Source organism: Marmota monax, unplaced genomic scaffold, assembly GCF_021218885.2.
Source record: "Marmota monax isolate L192 unplaced genomic scaffold, Marmota_monax_Labrador192_F-V1.1 WCK01_AAM20220418_F8-fsc00015, whole genome shotgun sequence".
Taxonomy (NCBI): Eukaryota; Metazoa; Chordata; class Mammalia; order Rodentia; family Sciuridae; genus Marmota; species Marmota monax.
Genome location: NW_026692194.1, coordinates 12,387,867 through 12,413,302, shown reverse-complemented (window position 1 = coordinate 12,413,302; position 25,436 = coordinate 12,387,867). Strand labels below are relative to the sequence as shown.

Genomic DNA, 25,436 nt, shown 5'->3' with positions numbered 1-25,436 from the left:
TAGTAATTTCATACTTTGGTGGGAGTTACCTTAGCAGCTGAGTAAATATAAGCCAGTTTTCAATTCAAAGATGCATCCCATGTTGGTAGGATATCTGCCCTTTGCAATACAAGGGAACACACTGCTAGTTAATGTTATGCATAAGCTCTTAGAAATTATTCAGGATGGATCCTTATAAAATATTTAATGGTGTTCACGGCAAAAGAAAACAATATTTCAAACAGTACATGTTTGTGTCATATTTTACCCATTCAGCTCAATTTGGGGAGGATTGGTTCGTTGGTGCCACTCTAGCTAAAGTTTTATTAAACTATTACATTCAGTGGTAATGCTACCAACTCCCTTTTTTTGCATGTTACATTCCCACTTGAGAATTTCTCATTGGAGATATCCTTGAATGGTTTATTATTTCTGTACCAATCTGACATGCTCTAATACACATGGTGTCTACAAGTACTTTTTGACCATTTAATGGTGAAGCTTTAACTTCTGTAAAACAAAACCAGTTGGTGTAAAATAAAGCAAAGGCATTTCATCATTGACATTTTTAATATAGTTTTAAAATCCTGGGTCCCAAGAAGTCTTTGCTGAAACTTCCTTTTCTTCATAACAAACAATTTCATCTCCCACTTGGAATTCCACTTTTTCTTCATCTAAACTGAGACCACAATCCATTCCAGTTTTAATGACTGAGATGTCATCTTTATGGTGTTTCAACGAGGTCAATGAGCCTTAAAAGGAAATTTAAGGTGAGTATATTTAACAAAGTACTAAGGCAGGCATGAGGTGCACACCCATAATCCCAGTAGTTTGGAAGGCTAAGGCAGAATGATTTTAATTTTGAGACCCGCCTCAAGTACTAAATGCTATGTAGTTTGGTGTTAAAATAAAAATTCTCACTGGAATTCTTTGAAACTTTATTATACAGTCCTGTCATTAAATGGGATTTTATGCCAGGAAAGCCCAAAAATCTCCCACTTCAAGACCGCAAAGGATGGGATTATACTCAGGACTGCTAAACACTGTAGACGGTAGGTCAAGTTCTGAAAAGATGGGAGTAGAGGACTGGAATGTGTAAGTGTAGGATGAAAGTGAAGCCAATTTTTAAAAGCTTGGGAAATCGCTGCATGCAAAAGTACATGCCTATAATCCCAGCTACTTGGGGGCTGAGGTGACAGTTTCTCAAGTTCAAGGCCAGCCTGAAAAATAGGCTCAGTCTCCAGAAACAAAAGTAGTTAAAATCAAGTCTGAGGAACTAACAATCTAGAGGAATTGTAAAAATTAATAGGAAGGGAACTCATCGCTATGGAGAAGAATGCTAAAACAGCGTTATGATGGGAAAAGATCAATGGATTTCAGATGGTTATGCAATCGGTAGGTTTGGGGCCTGGATAAACCATAGAAAACATTTTGATGTTGCTTACCTTTCCAAATAACCTGTCCCTTGCGGATTAATTTAAATTTTTTTTGTTTTTCTAACTGTCCTTTTTGAACTCTGCAGCCAGCCACAGGAATTTTCTTCTTTCCTTCTGTTACAGAGAAGGTAGCTAGTATAGAAGCCTCACCTTTAGAAAGAAAATGATGTTAATGATCTGAAAAATAATGCCTCCTATTCTACAGTATTAAAAAAAGATTGTGTTCTATATGTGTAATAAGAATTGTAATGTATTCCATGGTAATATAAATTTTAAAAAATTAATTTAAAAAAAGGAATTCTCAAATTTTAACTATACTACCATGAGTCAGATTTACTAAAATGCAGAATCTTATTCATTAGTTCTGGGATGGAACTGAGTTTTCTGAATATGTAGCAAGCTTTCTAGTGATTCCAATATCAGTGGTATAAGAGAAAGTTTTGAAATGCAACAAGGTAGACCACCAAAAGGAAATATTTACTAGTAAATTTTAATGTATGTTATTAAAATAGGAAATAACAACCACCACCAAAAAAAAAAAAAAATGGGACCTAGGGATAAAACCACAGACCCTGTGTTTAACAGAAGAAAAAATAGGCCCTAATCATGGGGGATTAGGCCCCAATTTCCTGAATAAGACTCCTTTGGTGCAAGAATTAAAATCAAGAATCAATAAATGGGATGTACTCAAACTAAAAGTTTCTTCTCAGCAAAAGAAACAATCTGTGAGGTGAAGAAAGAGCCTACATCTTGGGAGCAAATCTTTACCCCTCACACATCAGGTAGAGCACTAAACTCTCAAAAAGCTAAGCACCAAAAAAACAAATAACCCAATCAATAAATGGGCCAAGGACCTGAACAGACACTTCTTAGAAGATGATGTATAATCAATCAACAGATACATGAAAAAATGTCCATCATCATTACCAATTAGAGAAATGCAAATCAAAACTACTCTTAAAGATTTCATTCACTTCACTCCCGTCGAAATGGCAGCTATTATGCACACAAACAATAACTGTTGGTGAGGATGTGGGGAAAAAGGTACACTCATACATTGCTGGTGGGGAGACAGACTCTGCAAATTGGTGCAGCCAATATGGAAAGCACCATGGAGATTTCTTGGAAAATTGGGAACGGAAGCACCATTTGACCCAACTATCCCTCTCCTTGGTCTATACGCAAAGGATTTAACAACACACTACAGGGACACAGCCACATCAATGTTTATAGCAGCACAATTCATAATAGATAAACTGTGGAACCAACCTAGATGCCCTTCAATAGATGAATGGATTAAAAAATGTGGCATATATACACAATGGAATATTACTCAGCAATAAAAGAAAATAAAATCATGGCATTTGCAGGTAAATGGATGGAGTTAGAGAAGATAATGCAAAGTGAAGTTAGCCAATCCCAAAAAAACAAAAGCCAAATGTTTTCTCTGATATAAGGAGGCTGATTCATAGTGGGGTAGGGAGGGAGAGCGTGGGAGGAATAGACAAACTCTAGATAGGGCAGGGTGGGAGGGGAAAGGAGGGCGCATGGCGTTAGAAATGATGGTGGAATGTGATGGACATTATTATCCAAAGTACATGTATAGAGACATGAATTGGTGTGAATATACTTTGTATACAACCAGAGATATGAAAAACTGTGCTCTATATGTGTAATAAGAATGGTAATGCATTCCATTGTCATGTATAAATAAAAAATTAATTTAAAAAATGAACTTGTGCATAGAAAGAAGTCCTGGTTTATTTCCACCAACTTTATTTCCCTGTCCAATAATTAGAAATAACAGATGAACTTGGGGCACTGAGGTAGGAGGTAGGGTATCCAAGTTCAAGACTAGACTGGGCAATTTAGTGAAACTCATCTCAAAAAGGGCTAGTATCCAAAGTACATGTATGAAGACATGATTTGGTGTGAATATACTATGTATAAAACCAGAGATATGAAAAATCATGTTCTACATATGTAATAAGAATTATAAAGCATTATGCTGTCATATATAAATTTTTTTAAATTACATTTAAAAAAAAGGGCTGGGGATGTAGCTTGGTGGAAAGCATTGGCTTAGCATGAGAGACTCTGTACTGCAAAAAATAAACATGAAAATCCTTGAGTGTTGCCACTGCTCTATGAAAACCTATTTTCTAGAGTAGATTACCTATCATTACCTGATCTATTTTTAAGTCACTTAAATGTTTTCAGATCCGCTTATAAATACTAATTCTGTAAATATTTTTCCTCTCAATGAAAATTAAGTTCCAATAATGAAATAACTTACTATAATTACCAGTTTTTTAGGGTGTTATTTGACTAGTGGGATTTGACTAGTAAAAACCCTCATAATATGACTGTTTTTCCAAATTGCTACTAGTATAAGAACATACAAATATCTGCATGATCATATTTAGCAGGTCAGAAAGGCATAAACTAACTTTGTATGAACCAAAATGTAAAATCCAATCTCATCACGAGGAAACATTAGACATTAAAAATTAAGGTATGTTCTACAGTTGCTTACATACACTTCAAAAAGGTCAAGGTCAAGAAAGACTGTAGAATTATTCCAGACTAAATGAGCCTAAAAAGAAATAGGAGGGGCTGGGGTTGGGGCTCAGTGGTAGAGCGCACACCTTGCACGTATGAGGCACTGGGTTCCATCCTCAGCATCACATAAAAATAAAATAAAGGTATTGTGTACACCTACAACTTAAAAATATTTTTAAAAAAAAGAAAGAAAAGAAATAGGACAATGAAATAACAACCCAAGATCCTGGACTAGAGGGAAAGCACATGCATTACAAAGTACACTGTGAGGGGCCTGGGGATATAGACCAGTTGGTAGAGTGCTTGCCTTGCGTGCACAAGGCCCTGGGTTCAATCTCCAGCACCAAAAAAAAAAAAAAAAAAGTACACTGTGAGGACAATAGACAAAATTTGAATTTGGACTGAATTAGAGAATATTGTTTGATCATTGTTAGTTTTATAAGAATATCCTTGTACTTATTTAGCAAATGTACATATTTAGAGGCAAGTGGGTACAATACAAATTCAGCCTTTAAATCTGGCTAAAGGATATGCTAGACAATACTTAACAATATTTAACATTTAAATATAAAGTAATTTTTCTTATTGTATAATTTCTTTGCCAGTCCCAGTGGCACCTTCCAAAACACTGTTAATTTTATATATGTGTGTGTGTATGTGTGTATGTATATATGTGTGTGTATGTATATATGGTACCATACGTATATATGTATGTATATATGTATGATGTGTGTATATATATGTATATGTTTATGTGTATGTGTATGTGTGTGTGTGTGTATATATATATATATGAAACCAGGGATTGAATCCAGGAGTGTTTAACCACTGAGCTACATTCCAAGACTTTTTTAAAATTTTCAGACAGTCTTGCTAAATTGCTGAGGCTAGTCTTGAACTTGTGATCCTCTTGACTCAGCCTCCCAAACCCATGGGATGACAGGTATGTGCCACTGTACCCAGTGACAGTGTTAATCTTTATGTTGCTGATCTTAGTCAAATTTGTACTACCATTAATTGCTCATGTCTACATTTGAGGGCAAGTTCTTAATGCCTTATTTGCCTTTGTATTTTCAGGGCTTAAATGAAGCACAATGTGTCTTACAGGACACATAATACATATGAGGTTACCAGGAATTTTCATCTTATGGTCATCAGTTTTTCTAAAACAATAGATATTTATTGGAAAAGTGAATATATTTCTCTTCAACTTTGCTTTCAGGGGCTGTTTACAACACCTAAGATATGAATGCTTAAAAATAACATTCAGGGGGCTGGCATTGTGGCTCAGTGGTAGAGCGCTTCCCTAGCATGTGTAAGGCACTGGGTTCAATTCCTAGCATCATGTATAAATAAATAAAATAAAGATCCACTGACAACTAAAAAATAAAAAAATAACATTCAGGCCAGGCATGGTGGCGTACACCTGTAATCCCAGTGACCAGGGAAGCTGAGTCAGGAGGCTCACAAGTTCAAGGCCAGCCTTAATAATTTAGAGAAGCCCTAAGCAACTTAGGAGACCCCATCTCAAAATAAAAAATAAAAAGGGCCAGGGATATAACTCAGTGGTAAAGTGCCTCTGGATTCAAACCCCAGTTCCACAATAAAATAAAAGAAACATTCAGTGAACACTCACCTATTAGGTGTTCCTCTACAGTACAGGGCATTCTGCTGCTCAGTTCCTCCTGCAAATCTTCAATAAGACGGTAAATGATTTTGTGAAGTTTAATTTTTACTCCCTTTTTTGCAGCTGACTGCTGGATAATATTGCTTACATTCACATTAAAACCAAATATAACACCTGGAAAAGAGAAATAATAAAGTAACACAAGTATTATCATTTGTCTTTCAAGCAGAACTCAAATTTTATTCTAAATAAGTTAAATGGCAATAGCAATTGGGGAAATGAAAAATTGTGGGGTTTTTATCCCACAAAAACTAGTAAATTTTCAAATCACTGAATTTTATAAATTGTTTAGTCAGGAAAATTTCTTCATATTAAATTATTAATTTAAGAAATATAATTTCTTAAGTGTCTATAATGTGCAAGGCAGTATGCTAAACAAAGCTTTGGTTTTATACCAGAGAAATAAAACAAAAAATGATCAAGGCTAAATTATTTTTTATTTTTACAATAATTCACTATTAAATTGTAATCCTGGATTGGGGTTGTAGCTCAGTGGTGGAGCACTTGCCTTACAGGTATAGGCAGTGGGTTCAATTCTCAGTACCACATAAAAATAAATAAATAAAATAAAGGTGTCCATACAATTGTAATTCTATTGTCTAAAAGTTTTTTGTGGTTTATATTTAGGTATCCATTTGGCCAAAAGTTGTTCAAAAATAGTTACTTAATTGGAAAAATTCAAGAATTGACCATTTTACCAAAGAATAATAATATTTAACTGCAAATACTTTGGAAGAAAAAGAAACAAAGGTGGCACACACCTATAATCCAAGCAACTCAGGAGGGTATGGCAGGGGGACCACAACTTTGAGGCCAGCCTCAGCAACTTAGCAAAGCCCTAAGCAACTTAGCAAGATCCGACCCTACCTCAAAAAATAAAAAAGAGCCAGGGATGTGGCTCAGTGGTTTAATCCCTGATACGAAAAGAAAAGAAGCAAGGAAAAACACCTTGAATAGGATGAATGAGAAAAAAAAAAAAAAGAAAGCTTAAAAGAAAAAACTCAATCACCCTGAAAGTTTTAACATTAAGAAATCTGTGGGCTGGGATTGTAGCTCAGTGGTAAAGCGCATGCCTGGCATGTGTGAGCCACTGGGTTCAATCCTCAGCACCACATAAAAATAAATAAAGGACAAAAAAAAAAATTCTTACACTGTATACCTTACACAGAAAAAACAGTGCTCGGCTAGTCAGTGCCTAACAAATACTTTGGTTAGCATTACTGAAAAAGACCTTTTCATTAATAGAAGTGATATCTGATCCTATAGTGGAAAGGGTAATGATAATGGGAATATTAGGTATGTCAAGCCAAACAAGACAGAATTAAATAATCACAATGTGATTGAGGGAACACAGACAAATAGGAAGTAGAAACCTTACCATCAAATGTTTCAGCCAAGTTAACATCATTTTCACTAATATCACCTACTCCATAATGTACTAAATCTAGTTGACATTCATGTGAAGCATCATAGGTATCCATAATGTTTAAAATGGCCTCAACAGAACCATCAACATCACCTAAATACAGCAAAAGTTTAAAATTGTTAATGTCAAGAATTAGGCATTAACAAAAAGAAAATTTAAAAAGGGAAAAAAATTTTAAAGAATTTATATAAAGTATAATGAGCCAAATGTTCACTTACAACTAAATTAGCAAAAAATATGTTGACTTAGAAAAATGTCTCTCAAAATACGGCATTAATTTTCACTCAAATTACTACTAAATTTGAGAAGAACAAAGAATAAAAATATACATGTATTCAAAAGGTGAGTTGTAAAGTAAAATCTTCAAAAAGATACCTTTAATAATTAGAGGTAGTACGTTTGAATCTCTTTCTATTTTCTCTTTTGGCTTTAAGGGTCTTTGTTCTTTTCTTTCTAAGTACTTCATAAATGATCTCTTCTTCCAGTGCAAAGTGCCATACTTCTCACGGGTTTTCCGATGTGCTTCTTGGTGTTCCTTTCGTTTTTCTTCCAGTATTTTCAGATCGTCTTTATTTTTCTCCTGTTCTTGTTCAAATTTCCTCCAGTTAATAACTTCACGTGCCCTTGCCTTTATATGAGAAATACTGGCATTATTTAATAAAACAGACACTGATATATGCTAGGTGAAAGGCTTTTATTTTCCCCCACTATGCAATTAATTAGTCTGAAACCACTTTTATAAGTTTCAAGAAACTTATAAAGTTTAATTGGGGAGCTTCTTATATAATTAAAAATTTTAAATTATAAAATTATAATTTAATTAAATTACAATTTAATTTTAAAATTTTATCTCAAAATTTAAAAATAATGCTAAAGGGGTTGTGGCTCAGTGATAGAGCACTTGCCTAGAACATGTGAGGCCCTGGGTTTAATCCTTAGCACCACATAAACATAAATAAATAAAACAAGGTATTAAAAAAATAATAATTTCCATTTAAAAAAAATGCTAAAGTCAAATTCTAAAAATGACACAACTAACTCCCTCAAGGCCATGTACAAACTAGAATTATTTGTTAACATCAATCACTTGATATAACAGTACAAACTTGATATTTAAAATAATTAATATCACTTATGTGTACTTATGAATATGTAACAATAAGTCCCACTATTATGTATAATTATAATGTACCAATAAAAAGGAACATTTTTAAAAAATAAAATCATTCTATCATATCTAATATTCAGGAATTAAACTTGAAATACCTCAGATTCTACTTCAAGAATTTCATCTCCTGCAGAAGGAAGGTCCTTCCAGCCTATAATTCCCACTGGCATGCTGGGATAAGCTTCATTGATTATTTTTCCATTTTCATCAAACATTAAGCGTACTTTTGCCCAACTCTTTCCAGCAACCAGAATTGAGCCTTTTCTCAAAGTTCCTCTTTGAATGATAGCTGTAGTAACAGGACTAAAATGAATATATATATACATATTTATTTAATGCCATAATAAAGATATAATTATACTTTCTTAACTATAGCAAAAATGTCTATATGCAGTTTAAATATATATAAACCTATGCATTAATTCTCTTCTCAACTACCGATTTTTGATACTATAAATACATTTTTTTGAAGCTGGGCATGATGGTTTATACCTGTAATCCCAGCTACTTGGGAGTCTGAAGCAGGGAGATAACAAGTTTGAGCCCAGCCTGGGAAACTTGGAGAGACCCTGTCTCAAAACAAAAAGGGATAAGGGCTAAGGATGTAGCCTAGTGGTAGAGCATATGCCTAGCATGCACAGGGACCTGGGTTCAATCCCCAGTATCTCTCTCTCTCTCTCACACACACACACACACACACACACAAACAGACATAAATCCTGAGCTGCCTAGTATTCTTAAAGCCCTGGGTTAATCCCTAGCACTACCACACACACACACACACAAATATATATATATATATATATATATATATATATATATATATATATATATTTTCCCAATAGCCAGAAAGTGAAAGCAACCCAAACATCCATCAACAGAAGAATGGATAAGCTGTCCAAGGAGAATGTGGTACATACACACAAAAGAATATCATGCATCCTTTTCAACATGGATGGACCTTAGGAACATTATGCTAAATAAAATAAAAGTAAGTGGGAGCTGAGGATATAGCTCAGTGGTAGAGCACATGTCTAGTATGCATGAGCCCCTGAGTTCAATCTCTATAACAGGGAAAAATAAAATCACAAATATGTGGATGTTAATTCACAATAAGGCGGGGGCACTAGAGAAGAATAGCGTCACCTTAGATTAGGTAGAGGGAAGTGATCGGATGGGGAAGGAAGGGGATGTGGGGATAGGAAAGACAGTAGAATGAAACAAACATTACTACTGTATGTATATATGTGACTGCATGACCAATATGGTTCTGCAACATGTACACTCAGAAAAATGAGAAATTATATTCCATCTATGTATGATATCAAAGTGCATAAATATATTCTACTGTCATATATAACTAATTAAAACAAATAATTTGGGCTGGGGATGTGGCTCAAGTGGTAGCGCACTGGCCTGGCATGCGTGGGGCACTGGGTTCAATCCTCAGCATGACATAGAAATAAATAAAGATATTGTGTCCACCTGGGACAGAAAAATAAATATTAAATAATAATATTTTTTAAAAATCCTGTATGATTTCACTTGTAAAATATATAAAGTAGTTAAAATTTTAAAAATAGAATAGAAACATGGTTGCCAAGGACTGGAGAAAGGAGGGAAGAGAAATTAGTGTTTAGTGGGTATATAGTCTTAGTTTTGCAAGATGAGGAAGTTCTAGAAATCTACTGCACAACAATGAAATATATTTAATACTATTGAACACTGGGGATGTAGCTCAACAATAAAGTACTCCTGGGTTCAAACTCTGCTACCAAAAAAAAAAAAAAAGGATAATATGCTATAATGTTTTTTTCCTTTTGGCAGGACAGTGGATTGCACCCAGCAGTGCTTTACTACTTAGCTACATTCCTAGTCCTTTTTGTTTTTTATTGAGGCAGAATCTTTTTGTACCAGGAATTGAAACCAGGGGTGCTCAGCTTCTGAGCCACAACCTCAGCCCTTTTTATATTTTATTTTGAAACAGGGTCTCACTATGTTGCTTAGGGCCTCGCTAACTTGCTAAGGCTGGCTTTGAATTCACAATCCTCCTGCCTCAGCCTCCTGAGCCACTAGGATTACAGGCATGCTCCATCATGCCCAGTTTAATGCAGTAAATTTAATAATATATTTCTTACTAAAATGAATTTTTTTTTCCTTATAAAGTTATGGTAAGGGAGGAAGCAGAAAGCAGAGTGTTTTGACACCATCCTAATATACTTTTTATGCCACTGGCCATGTCAGCTAAGAGATTGCTCACAGTTGGTACAGCATACAAAACAATGAAAAAATCTTTCTTGCTAATAGGGAAATTCAAGAAGAGAACACCATTTTAAACACCTTTCTATATATTATTTTTTATTTTTAACATTTATTTTTTAGGTGTAGATGGGCACAACACAATGCCTTTATTTTTATGTGGTGCTGAGGATTGAACCCGGGTTCCGCCCGTACTAGGCAAGCACTCTACCACTAAGCCACAATCCCAACCCTCTATATATTATATTAATGGGTAATGTCATTAAGAATTTAGAATTGCTATTTTATTTTAATTTAGGTCAAGCCTAGTCAGGAGAAAAAAATTGAATTACTTAAGTCATCAAAGTATGACTAGGTGTATACAGATAGTTGCTATGGTCTATTGACAATAACTGCATTTTTGTGTTCTGTGTGCTAGTACAATAAATACTTTTCAAAACAAATGCTTTGAAAATATTGTTCATGAACTAAAAATAATATGCAATAAAAATATGTAGTCATATAATCAAGTCATAAAATCATGAAACAAAATTATCAAAGAAAAGCATCATAGCATAGTCCTACCCTCTTCCTTTGTCTGTGAAAGACTCAATTACTGTTCCTTCCACTGGACCAGTGGGATCTGCTTTCAATTCTAACATTTCTGCAAGAGCAGTTGTTGCTTCTGCCAAAGCCATCAGATTATCGCCCTTTAACAACAACAACAAAGGTTAATATACATTAATAAATACTATCTGTAAATATAAATACTAGGGTCAGAAAACCAAATTATTCTTGATCTTTTTCTTTAAGTATTTAAAGTAAGAATTACCTATTTCTTAGAAGAAAGGAAGGAAGAATTAGAAAGAAATCCTGACCCAGGAACAGATCTTGCAAGGAACAACTGACTTACTTGTTTAATAGGTCGGTCACTGGTGGTGCTTGCTAATAATCTTTCATAAACGCATGCTAATCCATTCTTTCTCCTCCATCTGCCTCTACAATTGCTTTCTTCCTCTCACTAACTTCTAATGATGCTACTTTACATTTCAAGTTTTATCTAATTAAATAAGCCTGAATATATATTTTTTTCATCTGATCCACTCAAGAATCCTGTAAAGTAAGTGAATCAAGCATTACTTAGCATTATTAAATAAATGAAGAGAAAAAGCACTGAATACTCTCAGGCTTTAAGCCATACTCTGCAACCATCCAGCTATGCACTTTCATCCACACATCTGTCTCTCAGGTACCGATATTTACCGTGAGCGCAGAGACATGCACTGCTTGAACATCGCCTCCATAATCTTCACACACCACATCATAAGCCAGCAACTCTTTTTTCACTTTTTCAGGATCAGCCTCAGCTTTGTCACATTTGTTTATTGCAAGGACAATAGGAACTAAAGGAGATTAAGAAGAATGTAAATGAGAGTATCTTTAATTCTATATTCACAGTGAGACACCGACCTGTTCTGGCTTTTATTTACTCAGTAGATGTACTTATTTATTGAAAGGCTTAAAAGGTCCACTTTAGACTCACACCACCACTCTGTACTCTCTACACATAAAGAATGAATCCAAGGCTGGGATGTAGCACGCTCGCCTGGCATGCATGCGGCCCGGGTTCGATCCTCAGCACCACATACAAAGATGTTGTGTCCGCCGAAAACTAAAAAATAAATATAAAAGAAAAATTCTCTCTCTCTCTCTCTCTTAAAAAAAAAAAAAAAGAATGAATCCAGATGTGAGATATTAAAACTGTAACTATAAGTAAACTCTGAATTAAGAGCAGACACTTGACATGAGAAAAAAATTTAAAAACAATATTTGGGAAGTGGAGACCTATCCTTAAATCTGAAAGTGAGTTCAGTAACTACATAGATGATAATTTTTAGGGGAAAAAAATCACAAGTCTAGTTTAATACCATCAGATCACTTGCCTCTTCTTCTTTTTTTTAGTACCAGAGATTAAACTCAGGGGCACTCAACCACTTAGCCACATCCACAATCCTATTTTGTATTTTATTTAGAGACAGGGTCTCACTGCGTTGCTTAGCACTTCACCTTTGCTGGCTTTGAACTTATGATCCTGCCTCAGCCTCTGGAGCCACTGGGATTAGAGGCATGTGCCACCGCATTCGGCCTATAATCTCAGCCACTTGGGAAGATGAGGCAGGAGGACTGCAAATTCAATGCCAGCCTGGGCAACTCAGTAGTGACACCCTGGCTCAAAATAAAGGATACAAAGGGGTGGGGATGTAGCTCAGTGATGGAGACCCTGGGCTCAACCCCCAGTTCTACCAAGAAAAAAAAAAAATTCTCTTGCAGTGCTAGTAATGGAACCCAGGGCCTCATTGTGCATGCCAGACAAGCATCACTGAGATACGATTCCAGTCCACGCTTTACTACTATTTCTTTTCAAGAGATATTTTTCTCCAGTTTTCCTGTAGGAGACAATGATTAAGTGCTGCACTTTGATTCTTTGCATCAAACTGCTTCAGCCTGTTGGTTCTCCAGCTGCTTCCAATCATTCATCTGCTGGGTGCAATTCCCTGTTGAAAGCCTTTATTCATTGTTAAAACCTAATATCCCACCTTCAGCTGAATCTAAGTATCATTATTGCAAATTTTCTTTTAGGATTTAGAACAACTCTTTATTTATATACATACTCTAGTGACCAACACATAGTGGACTCTCAATTCAATAAGCATACACTTAAAGAATCTTATAATTTGTTCATCATTATTAAACATATCCTTTTATTAGAGATATCACACAAAAATCTAGGAGATAATTCTAGTTGAGTTTTACTATCTCCACCATTTTCTCAGGGTCAAAGGAACAGAAACCAAAAAAGACACAAAAAGTTTCTCAATCTATAACCTCTATTGTGAAAAAGTGCATATTCTATATAGGCGAACTTGAATTTAACAAGGATCAAAAGAATAAATGCAAAAAGCATAACAAGATGAATTGATTCTATCTCAACCAACTGCTTTATTATGGGATCCCTGGCAAATTTATACCCCTCTTCTTTTTGCCATGTATTGCCTAGAATTGTTAAGATCAACATACAAAGACAGTTATTATGGGCTGGAGTTATAGCTCAGTGGTAGAGCATGTGTGAGGCACTGGATTCGATTCTCAGCACCACATATAAATAAATAAAAAATAAAGGTCCATTGACAACTAAAAAAATATGTAAAGACAGTTTTGAGGAATTTAAAAGAAAAGAGGGCCTGTAATCCCAGTTACTTGAGTGACTGAGATAGGAGGATTGTCAGTTCAAGGACAGCCTTAGAAACTTAGCAAGACACTGTTTCAAAATAAAAAATAAGTATCTGGAATAAAATAAAATAAATAAAAAGGACTAGAAACGTAGCTCAGTGGGAGAGCACTCCTGGGTTCACTCCTCGGTACTACAAAAAGAGAAGGAAAGAGAATAATACTGGAAGCTAGAAGAGTCAGATCCCAAATTCAAACAAGTTGCACATTAGCTATGTAATTGTATATAATTGGGAAGAGTTCTGGCTCCTTCCTGTCTGGGTTTCAGTTTTCGCATTATAAGATGAAAGACTCAACCTAGATCAGTAATTCTCAACCTTTTTTATTTCTTGCCAACAAACCTGGGGGGATACAACACTTCATGTTTTCTCATTGGGGGTAGGTACAGCATCATACCACAATAAGAATGAATGCAGGGCTGGGGTTGTGGATCAGAGATACAGTGCTTGCCTATCATGCGTGAGGCACTGTGTTCGATCCTCAGCACCACATAAAAAAATAAAGGTATTGTGTCAACCTACACCTAAAAAATAAATGTTAAAAAAAAAAAAGAAGAAGAAACCTATAGAACTGGGATTGTGGCTCGGTGGTAGAGTTCTTGCCTAGCATATGTGAAGCATTGGGTTCAATCCTGATACCTCAGCACCACATAAAAATAAATAAAATAAAGGTATTGCATCCATCTACAACTAAAAATGTTTTTTAAAATTTTAAAAAGAATGAATGTATAGAATAAATGTGTGTGCATATGTGCAGTATTTATTATTATAATTTTTCCCCAATATTGGAGACAGAACCTAGGGACACTTTACCCCTCAGCTACATTTCCACCTCTTTTTATTTTGGGACAGGGTCTTGCTATACTGCTGAGGCTGTCCTTAAATTTGCAATCCTTCTGCCTCAGCCTTCTGAATCATTGGGATTACAGGCATGCTCCATTTATTATAATTTTTAAATGAGGAGGCTGGGGTTGTGGTTCAGCAGTAGAGCCTAGCACATGCAAGGTCCTGGGTTCGATCTTCAGCACCACATAAAAATAAATAAATAAAAAAAGACACTGTGGGCTGGGGTTGTGGCTCAGCGGTAGAGCACTCGCCTAGCATGTGTGAGGCCCCGGGTTCAATCCTCAGCACCACATAAAAATAAATAAATAAAGATATTGTGTCCAACTAAAAAATAAATATTAAAAAAAAGAATTAAAAAAATAAAGATATTGTGTCCAATTACAACTAAAAATAAATAAATAAATATTAAAAAAAGAAGAAAGAAGGGAGAAGATGCTGGGTGTGGTAGCAAATGCCTCTAATCCCAGTAACTTGGGAGGCTGAGGCAGGAGGATCACAAGTTCAAGGCCAGCCTCAGCAACTTAGCCAGGCTTTAAGCAACGTAGGGAGATCCTGTCTCAAACTAAAAAATAAAAAGAGAGAAATAAGGGAGAAAATGACCAGGTGATTTTTCCAAAGCCTACAATTTTATTCCTTTGATTAAATAAGAACTTATTAAAGCAGATGAAGATCCATGTATATCTAATATGTCAAAATATACTCTGCTGTCATGAACATCTAAAAAAAACAAATTTAAAAAAAAATAAAGGAAATGAAGAGAAAGTTTCTCTTAAGAATTCTAGGTAAATGAACAAGGAATAATGAAATATCACCTCTTGGCAACTCCTAATAAATCTGAAAAAGGGTTAATAGGATTCATTATCCTATTCTTAATGTTGCATCTATATAAATTCTCTATAATAAAAAGTTTTTTTTTTTTTTAAAGTGGAAGTAAGATTATCTTGTGATCACAAGTCCCAAGTCAACTCCTGCTGACACCTTTCCTTTTAGTTATATATCAGTGGGAAAATAATTTAACTGTCTTTGAAGCTTATCTGTAAAACAAGTATAACAATCCTGGGGCTGCTGTGATGATTAAAGCTACATGTAAATGGCTCCAGAACTGCAACTTTATGGAGGAGATCATTTTTTAAAATAAATAAATAATAAGCAACTTCCTTCCTGATACATATAAGTCAGACACACAATACCTTGAGCATCTTTAGCATGCTGAATAGATTCTATAGTCTGTTTCATCACCCCATCATCTGCAGCTACGACCAACACAACAATATCAGTGACCTGAGCACCTCTGGCTCTCATTGCTGAGAAGGCAGCATGTCCTGGAGTATCAAGAAAGGTTATTTTTTCCCCAGAGGGCAGAGAGACTGTGGAAACAGAAATCCAAGAAAACCAAAGATTCAAATATGTACTTCCTTAACATATATACGGAATGTACATATGACATTATTGAATACAATCAACAGTTCTTCAAATTAATTACATTCCTTCCACTAATCTTAATCAGAACAACACAGATTAAAATTTCACAATGAAAATTTACAAAATACTAGTGAGACCTTTAGGGTTTTCTTTTCATATAACAATTTCAAATTCATACTTCTAAAATATAGTAACTTTCATAAATGTACCAACTGACATCCATTCTGAAGTTAGAACAGACCAATAGTTGTAACAAGTCAGTCATCCCCTACATTAGCAAACCACATCTGAACAATGGCCTTGAGCCAGAGAAAGGCAATTTAGCACAGTTAGTAGCTCAGGATCCTTGAATTTAAATCTCATCTTTGCTGCTTACTAACTATGTACTTTGGGAAAGTTACTTAACCTGAAGATATCAACCTCCTCAGCTGTAAGTAGGAATATTAATACCTACCTAATGATGTTGTTGTGAGGATAAAAGAGATGAAGCATATAAAATGCACAGTGCTGGGCACATGTTAAGTGCTCACTAAGCAGTAGTTATTAATTATCATGAGCAACATTATCACAACCTAGCATAGGAGATTATATAAGCATAATTAATTAATTGAGTAAAAATTTTAGGCTCATTAAGCCAAACTAAGAATGACCAAGAAAAAACAGTAACATAAATTTCTTATAGAAAATACAAAATAACTTTTAACCACTTGCTCTACATTTCATTAATCCAATGGCTTCCCTTTTACTTTGATTTTTTATAATAACATTTTTTTTAATCATAACATTTGATTAAAAAAATAGTAAGTGGGGTTCCCAAGCCTTGTAAGGTAATCTGTGTCATACCCAGAAAGGCACCAATGTGCTGAGTGATGCCTCCAGCTTCCATTGCTGCCACTTGAGTTTTTCGAAGTTTGTCAAGTAACGTTGTTTTCCCATGATCGACATGGCCCATTATAGTAACAACAGGGGACCTTGGGGTTAATAAAGCTGGATCTGCTTGGGGCCTACAATTAACAGCAAAGGAGTTTCATTGCTTAAATATCTGAAAACATTTTATAACCTGTGAATTGGTTTGCCGTTATCTCTGCAAGCTACCATTAACTATAAAACCCAACATTCAATTTTAATTAGACACAACTCTTCTCTACATATAACTACTATAACAGAATATTTAATGACTTTCTACCTATACTTGGCATCTTCATAACAATGGGCAGATATGAATCAAAGTTTAAAATTCTGGTTAATATATATATTCAACATTCTATAAAAAAATAACCTTTAGAGTTTTATAATAGCCTGAATATACTTTCTGATGCTTTAATCGCTTTGAAAAAAAAGTTGACCCTGCACTCACATATCATTTTAATTACAAAAGAATTTTTAAGGCAAATCTTCCCACTAAATGGTCTCCCTCCCGCAACATATAGGTAATATTTACCTTCTTACAGCATCTTTATTTTCTCTGACTTTGTCCTGTTTTAATTTGCTCCATTTCAACTTCATCCCTGCCTTCTTTATTACTTCTTTGATCCAGATTTCATCTAACTGTGAGTGTGCTTCTAGTGAATCTATGTCAATTGCAGTATTCAATAAAGCTTCATATACATAATCTGGTCAGAATAAGACAAAACCTTTTAGGATCATGCATTAAATGCTTAAGAAAGTGACCTCTATTACTAAAGTCTACATAAACAGTACATCAATGGTGTATATAAATGGGATATACAAGTATATAAACTTTCTCTTATGTTAAAAAAATCACAAAGTTGAAAAAAAATTAATTCCTTAAAATGATACATTCATATTAACTGACAATTCTATATATTCATAAATATTTGTGTACCTTCTGAACCATCTGAAACATCAATAAAATGTTAAGTTGTATGTTGTATATATTTAGCATTGTGTGGTTGATCAGCCTATTTCTTTGAAAACTTGTATGCTCATATGTCATGCATATAAACATGTGTATATACAGAGTCATTTCTTGTTATTTACAATAGTTATACTCTACAGAGCTGCCATGAATACTGAATTAACAAATATTGAACCACACTGCTCTTAGAGGAAATGCAGGGTTAGGCTCCTTCAAGCCTCCAGTTGCAACATTTCATCAACAGATTAATACATAAAATCTTATTTTATGTGTTTCTATCTAAAGATACTTTAAAAATACATATTGTCAATTAACATTGAACTCACAGCTAATAACATTATACCTGACACCTAAACAAGCTTGTGTTAGACATATATATTTCCTACATAATACACATCACAATTTTCTTGTTTTAGGAACACTGGATAGCACCTCATCACAACAGTAAGGGGCCATTTTAAAGAGCAATATCATCCACAAAAGCACAAGAATTCAGAAACATGATATTAAATGTCACAGTATGACAGGTGAAACAAGAAGGCAGAGAATCGCCTTGTTCAATATCAACTGGGAACATATGCATGGAGCAACCCAAATTTTTCACAGCACTGAGCATGTCCAGGATAACTGCAAAACTACAAATAAATATTAGCAAGTAGGCAAATCTGTAAATACAGAATCTATGAAAAATGAGCATTGCCTGTATGTACATACAGATATACAGACACACACTCATCTCTGAACATATGTACCCATGATTTATTTACTTGTTTATGTATCTATTTAGGGTTTCCAAAAAGTCATGAAATAGCCGGACATGGTGGCACATGGCTATAATCTCAGTGACTTGGGAGGCTGAAATAGGAAAATTACAAGTTTGAAGCCAGCCTCAGCAACTCAGCGAGACCCTTAGCAACTTAGTGAGACTCTATCTGAATAAATAAATAAATAAATAAATAGACTAGGAATGTAGCTCAGAGGTAAAATGCCCCTCAGTTTAATCTCCAATATAAAAAATCTTGAAATAGAGGAAAAATATTTATTTATTCTCTTACTCATTTTATTTAATGTGCTTTGTTTTAAACTCAATCATATTTCCCTGTGGATAATAAGTCATGTATCTGTGATGATGATGAAAAAAATATTTTTATCTTTAAAGACTTTCAGTCACCCATTAACATACTTAGGAGATATGATATAAAAACATCTTCAAGTAAGAGCAGTACACTGAAAAACTCCAATTTCATGGTGTGCTGATAAATGTTTAATAATGAAGCTCTCAAAAATAAAAATCCGGGGCTGGGGGTGTGGCTCAAGCGGTAGCACGCTGGCCTGGCATGCGTGCGTCCCTGGTTCAATCCTCAGCACCACATACAAAGATGTTGTGTCCGCCGAGAACTAAAATATAAATATTCAAAAAAAATTCAAAAAAATAAAATAAAATAAAAATCCCAGGCTGGGGATATAGCTGAGTTCATAGAATCCTTGCCTTGCATGCACAAGGCCCTGGGTTCAATCCCCAGAACCACAAAATAAAAAAATAAAATAAAAATCCCTGTTTTGTAATATTTCCCAATTTCTGTAATGTAAATACTCCAGTCAAATTTGATTTCAAGATACCAACATGAAGTCAATGAATGCAGAGACAGGAAAAGAGCAAAACAGCACACTGTTATATAGTATTTCTATTATACAGATAAGAATAAAAAACCTCAAAGCAATTAAAATGGTTAGTAATAAAAAGCACTTAAGTAGTTAAGAAGTAAAGAGTTTTGTTGAATTTTGTTTTGTTTTGTTTGCAGTACTGGGGATTGAACTCAGGAGTTCTTTGACACTAGCTACATACCCAGGCCCTTTTATTTTATTTTGAAACAGGGTCTTGCTAAATTGCTCCAGCTAGCCTTGAATTTATGATACTTCTGCCTCAGCCTCCTGAGTCACTAGGATTACAGGTATGCACCACTGTGCTTGGCTTTGATGAGCTTTTAATATTTTCTTTTTATGATTTTATTGTAAAAAATTATTATGTGTAAGAACTAGCTCAATAATTCTTTTTAATTTAGCTGGTCCCAATTTGGGCTCAAAAACTAGTTTTTGCAATACTAGGAATTGAACTGAGGAGATGCTCTAGCCCTGAGCCATATCCCAACCCTTTTTAGTTTTTATTTTGAGACAGAGCCTTGCTAAGTTCTGAGGCTGGCTTTGAATTTGTGATCCTCCTACCACAGCCTCCTGGGACCTCCTACCCAGCCCTGCTGGGATTACAGGTATGTAGCACCACACCCAGCCTGTTTCTTATTTTGAGACAGGATCTCACTCTCCTGCCTTGGATTCCCGAGTTGCTGGGATTACAGGCATGAATGGGGGCAATACTGTTTTTAATAATGCTAAAAATACCTAATAATCCAATTACTACAGTTTTCTAATAAGTTATCCTGCACTTTTGAGAGGTACCTGGTATTAAGCAATAATCCTTTCTCTCCTATATTAAATACATATTATTATCAACATACTATTTTATCTTTATTCTAGCATGTTCAAGGCCTTGGGTTCAATTCCCAGCACAGCAGAACAAAAGTTGTAGTGATTACTATAAATATTTTTCTCTGGACTTACAGATATTGTTAAAATGAATGAAAAAAAAAAGGAAATCTGAAAATTATAGAAGAGACTGGGCGCAAGGCCTTGGGTTTGATCCCCAATGCAACACAACAACAACAAAAAAAAAAACACAAGAAAATTATTGTAACAAAGGGGAAAAATAAAAGTGTAAGTATACCCCTTAGTGCAAAAGCATTCTTTGGACTTATTCTAACAATCCACAAAGTTGCTAAAAAGGAAAAAAATAATTCAGATAAGAAAATATATCCCACTTTTATTAAAAGCAAAAGCATAGGGCTGAAGTTGTAGCTCAGTGGTAGAGCACTTGCCTAGCACATATGAGTGAGCCACTGGGTTTGATTCTCAGCACCACATATAAAAATAAATAAAGGTATTGTGTCCATATACAACGAAAAATACTAAAAAACCCCCAAAAAACAAAAAACAAATGCATAGAGAACTACATTTAACAAAGAGTGAAAATACTACTAAAATTTGTAACCTAAAATGAAAAATATTGGAACGACTTATCTTCTTCAGTCTAGTTTTTATCCCTGACTGCCTTAATCTCATTTGTAAAATTCCAGGTTTTCCACATCCCCATATTTTTCCTTGTAAACTTATCTGCTCACCTATGTCTTTTTCCAGTGCTCTGGCTAGTTCCTCAACAGTCATTCCAATCCATACTTCTACCTCCTTTTTAGTTTTTGTTGAAGACAATTGAGATTTCCTTGGTCTCTTTTCCTATTTTTTAAAAAACAGACAAATAAGAAGAAAAAAATTTAAGTGACAATTCAGATTTATTCTGGAATACCTACCATGATCACGACTACTATTTCTATCAATAAACACTTCCATAAGTAGTTAAACCTTAAGCTAAAATTTTAAAATCCTGCATCCTTTATTCATTGTTTTATAATGATCTCTAGGTCATCAAATTCACCAGCATTACCAAACAACAAACCAGAACTTCCCTTCCTCACCAAGATCTCTAGCCTAGAGTACAGCATTAAGTAATAAAGATACTACAAATGACAAAATACTAAAAATGAATTTCTACTCCTCTTTCGAAGCATTTTAATATCAGGCTAAATAATATTATAAGAGATAAAAATCTGTAACTACCTCCTTTGTTACTAGAAGCCTGTATTGCGATAAAGTAGCCCCAATGAGCACATCTGTTTGCCATGGCCAGGCGTACATCTGAGCTGTCCACACTGGGTAAGCAGATGAAAATCCATGCCTCCACTGTACTAATGTTCTTCTTTGACCCAGGCTGTGCAGCTGCCTACAAACGGTGTGATATTTATAGGTCTGAAGAAAATGTAGCAAGTTCTCCAACTTTAGTAGCTTCTGATTCATGTTTTTCCTAAAAAGAAAGACTTAAAAATAATGTTTGGATTAACATTTAAATCAAGTTAGCAAATATATTAATTGAACATCTACAACATGTCAAGCACTGTACAAGGGTATTAGAGTACAACAGTGAGTAAAACTGGGTTCCTGCCCTGAAGGAGCTCAGTCAAGTCAAGAGAAGGGATTTTTCTAAACTGTATATTTGAAGTCAATTACTTCTGCTAAACACCCTCTGATGACTCCCCATTAGCTAGTACAATGTGCTAACATCCTATATAAGCTCTCACTTTATCTCTTACACTCAGAAAATCTCCCCACTCCTATCTACCAAGCTTTTATATTCTCACCCACCTATAATCTCTAATTGTGTCCATCTACAACTAAAAAGTAAAATAATAATAATAATAATGTGTATCTTTTCAGACCTTTTCTTTATGCTTATATCTACTTAGAAAAAAATGAAGTCATACTATGTGTATAATTTTTCCCTAAAAAATATATTGTAAATAGTGTTTTATATCATTAAACATTATTCTTTAACATTACCAAAAGAAAAAGAAAAAAAAAAAAGTAAAAGAAAACCCAGGCAGAGTGGAACATGCTTGTAATACCAGCTTCTCAGGAGGCTGAGGCAAGAGGATTGCAAGTTTGAGGCCAACAAGTTCTGGCCAACTTAGGGAGATCCAGTCTCAAAATAAAATCTTAAAAAAGGGCCAGAGAGGGGCTGGGGCTGTTGTGGCTCAGCAGTAGCACACGTGCCTGGCATGTGTGAGGCACTGAGTTCGATTCTCAGCATGGCATACAAATAAATAAAAATAAAAGTCTATCAACAACTAAAAAAAATTTTTTTAAAAAAGGGCCAAGGATATGGCTCAGTGATAAAGTGCTTGCCTAGAAAGGCCCTGGGTTCAATTCCCAGTACTTAAAAAAAAAGAAACATTTCAATGTGTTTACCGTAACTATATAATTTATAAAGCTATCTTGAACAAAATTCTCAACTTTTACATTGCCTTAAAATACTTTTAGCTAGGCGTAGTGCCACAGGCCTATAACACCAGCTACTCTGCAGGTGAGGCAAAAGGATCACAAGTTTGAGGCCAACCTCAGCAACATAGTGAAACTCTATCTCAAAAATAAAAAAATTATAAAAATTTTTAAACTGTTTCTCATACAATATGGTATTTCTACAATATGCTTATAGTTTAATTACAGAATTACAATAAAATATAATTACAAAACATTTTCATAGAAATTAAATTCTTTTAAAAAATATTTTTAGTTGTAGATAGACACAATACCTTCATTTTATTTATTTATTTATTTATTTTTATGTGTTGCTGAGGATCAAACCCAGTGCCTCACACATGCTAGGCAAGCACTCTATTGCCAAGCCACAACCCCAGCCCCATTTATTCTTTTTTTTTTTTTTTTTTTTTTTTAAGAGAGAGGGAGAGAGAGAGAGAGAATTTTAATATTTATTTTTTAGTTATCGGCGGACACAACATATCTTTGTTTTGTATGTGGTGCTGAGGATCAAACCTGGGCCGCACGCATGCCAGGCGAGCGCGCTACCTCTTGAGCCACATCCCTAGCCCCCCATTTATTCTTTACATATATTTTCTACTATATACTCTTTAAAATTCTTCAGAAATGATTAATAGTTACAAGATATGATCAAAGAAACTGGGGCCTGAGCAAGTGAGTTTTGTTACAAAACTAGACAGTAAAGTAAAAATTAAATGTTACATTTTAACCAATCTTCCCCATATGAATTTTATGTTCCTGAAACAACAAATAGAGTTTTTGCTTGTTTGTTTTGTTTTGGTACTGAGAATTAAACCCAGGGGTACTTATCTACTGAGCCATATCCCTAGCTCTATTTTTCATTTTGAGAGATGGTCTCATTAAGTTGTTTAGCGCCTTGCTGAGTTGCTGAAGCCAACCTTGAACTTGCAATCTTCTTGCCTCAGCTTCCTGAGCCACCAGGATTACAGGTGTGCCCTACCGTCCCAACCCTGAATATTTGTTTTCAAACAAAAGAAATGAAAAAGGTGCAGTATAGTGAACAAAGTACCTGACTAGACAACAAAAGAATCTTGGATGGATACCTGCTCTGACATTTGGCAGCCCAGTGTTGTTATCTTGACTGAGTAAATCACTTCTTTCCTATAAGCCTCATTTTTTTCTGATCTCTGTAAAAAGAAAAGAAAAAATTGATTTAATGTCTGTCCTTCCTTCCACAAGGCTACAAAGAAAAAAAATGAGGTGATGTATATACTTTGTCACCAGCTATTTTAAACTACATTATATCATGGGTTTTTTTAGTGATAGTTTATATGCTTTAAGGATTAATTACTTGTAAGTTAAAAATATTCACAAGTCATTATCTTGTTTATATACAGATGATTCTGAGAGGTGTGTGTGTGTGTGTGTGTGTGCACGCGCGTGTTAAACAGAGTTAGCAAGTTACCTTAAAAAATTTATTCAAGTAAAGATCAAAAGAAATGCTGACTTAATTTCAAAGAAATAAACACATTAAGATTTAGAAATTCATTCATACATTAAACACTTCAAGAACTGCACGTTTAAAATCTTTTTTAGGTATGTACCCCTAATCTAAGAAGTAAAAAGTGCGCAGGGAGCACAGGCTTCCTTGGGAAATTATTTTTTTAAATTAATCTGAAAACAGATTTTACAAGGGCATTGATTCAAGGAGTAAGAGGAAAGACCCTACAAGATATTAACCTAAATCCAGGTATGTAATTGAGGTAGGAATTAGAAAGACACATTGGAGGCAATAAACCAAACGTCAAAACTGGAAGGAACCTTGGTTGTTATATACTACAAGACCCTCGTTTTACAGCAAAGGAAACTGGAATGCATGCAGAGGGGTCAAAAATACTTCTACAATGTCATACCGCTAGTTAGTGGCAGTCGGGACTAGAACCCAGGTTTTCTAACTCCCAGTTCGGTGCTATTTTGCCGCAAGGGTACTGGTGTGGGGAAACTAAAAAAAAAAAAAAAAAAAAAAAAAAGGACGGTGGGCCTACGTAACTGCACCAGTGGGAACGTCTACTTAAGAGCTGGAAACTTAGGAGCTTAAATGAAAAGAAAAGGAAGTCGGTGTAGAAAAATTACGAATGTGGGGTGGTTTCGCCTCAAACTCGAATCCAGAAAGGCTTTTGCAAACAGGAAGAGTAAAGACCGGCACCTCCGAGAGGAAGCAAGCCGCTGGCGGTTTCTCCAGGAACGATGAACAGGATTTGGTGAATGTCTAAGTGGAGGTCACGCAGGGACGAAATGCATCTTGGAAAGGCTTCCGAATGAGCAACGTTCATGAATTCGCGTGATTTATGCCATTGACATTTTAGACCAAATAATAAACGCCACCCGGAAGACCCTGGCTAAGGAACCCCACTCACTCTACTCCTACAAGAGGCTCTGGGCACCACGATTCTGATTCCAGTCGGAGATCACCATCCGGACCCAGAAGAAGTGTCCATCTGAAGGTCCGTACCATAAACGGTCCCCGTCGGGCTTCCGGTCGTT

At 35.0% G+C, this 25,436-nt stretch overlaps 1 protein-coding gene across 6 annotated transcripts; it reads right to left on the bottom strand.

Annotated features, from left to right (window-relative positions):
* Positions 1–454: 454 nt before the first annotated feature.
* Positions 455–25,435, bottom strand: Mtif2 (mitochondrial translational initiation factor 2). Of its 6 annotated transcripts, none has more exons than XM_058573052.1 (15): positions 25,310–25,435; positions 23,962–24,079; positions 21,657–21,913; positions 21,164–21,275; positions 17,493–17,664; positions 16,895–17,055; positions 15,820–15,996; positions 11,760–11,899; positions 11,082–11,206; positions 8,357–8,561; positions 7,466–7,718; positions 7,043–7,183; positions 5,614–5,778; positions 1,425–1,565; positions 455–731 (listed from the first exon to the last, which is right to left on the bottom strand). In XM_058573052.1, exons 3-15 carry the CDS (start codon positions 21,891–21,893, stop codon positions 559–561), a joined length of 2,202 nt encoding a protein of 733 aa, XP_058429035.1. In that variant the 5' UTR covers positions 21,894–21,913; positions 23,962–24,079; positions 25,310–25,435; the 3' UTR covers positions 455–558. The 6 variants fall into 6 exon arrangements, with proteins under 6 accessions (XP_058429035.1, XP_046279796.1, XP_046279803.1 ...); XM_046423840.2 differs by having other exon boundaries at positions 23,996–24,079; XM_046423847.2 differs by having other exon boundaries at positions 25,099–25,400.
* Between the last annotated feature and the right edge of the window lies 1 nt (position 25,436).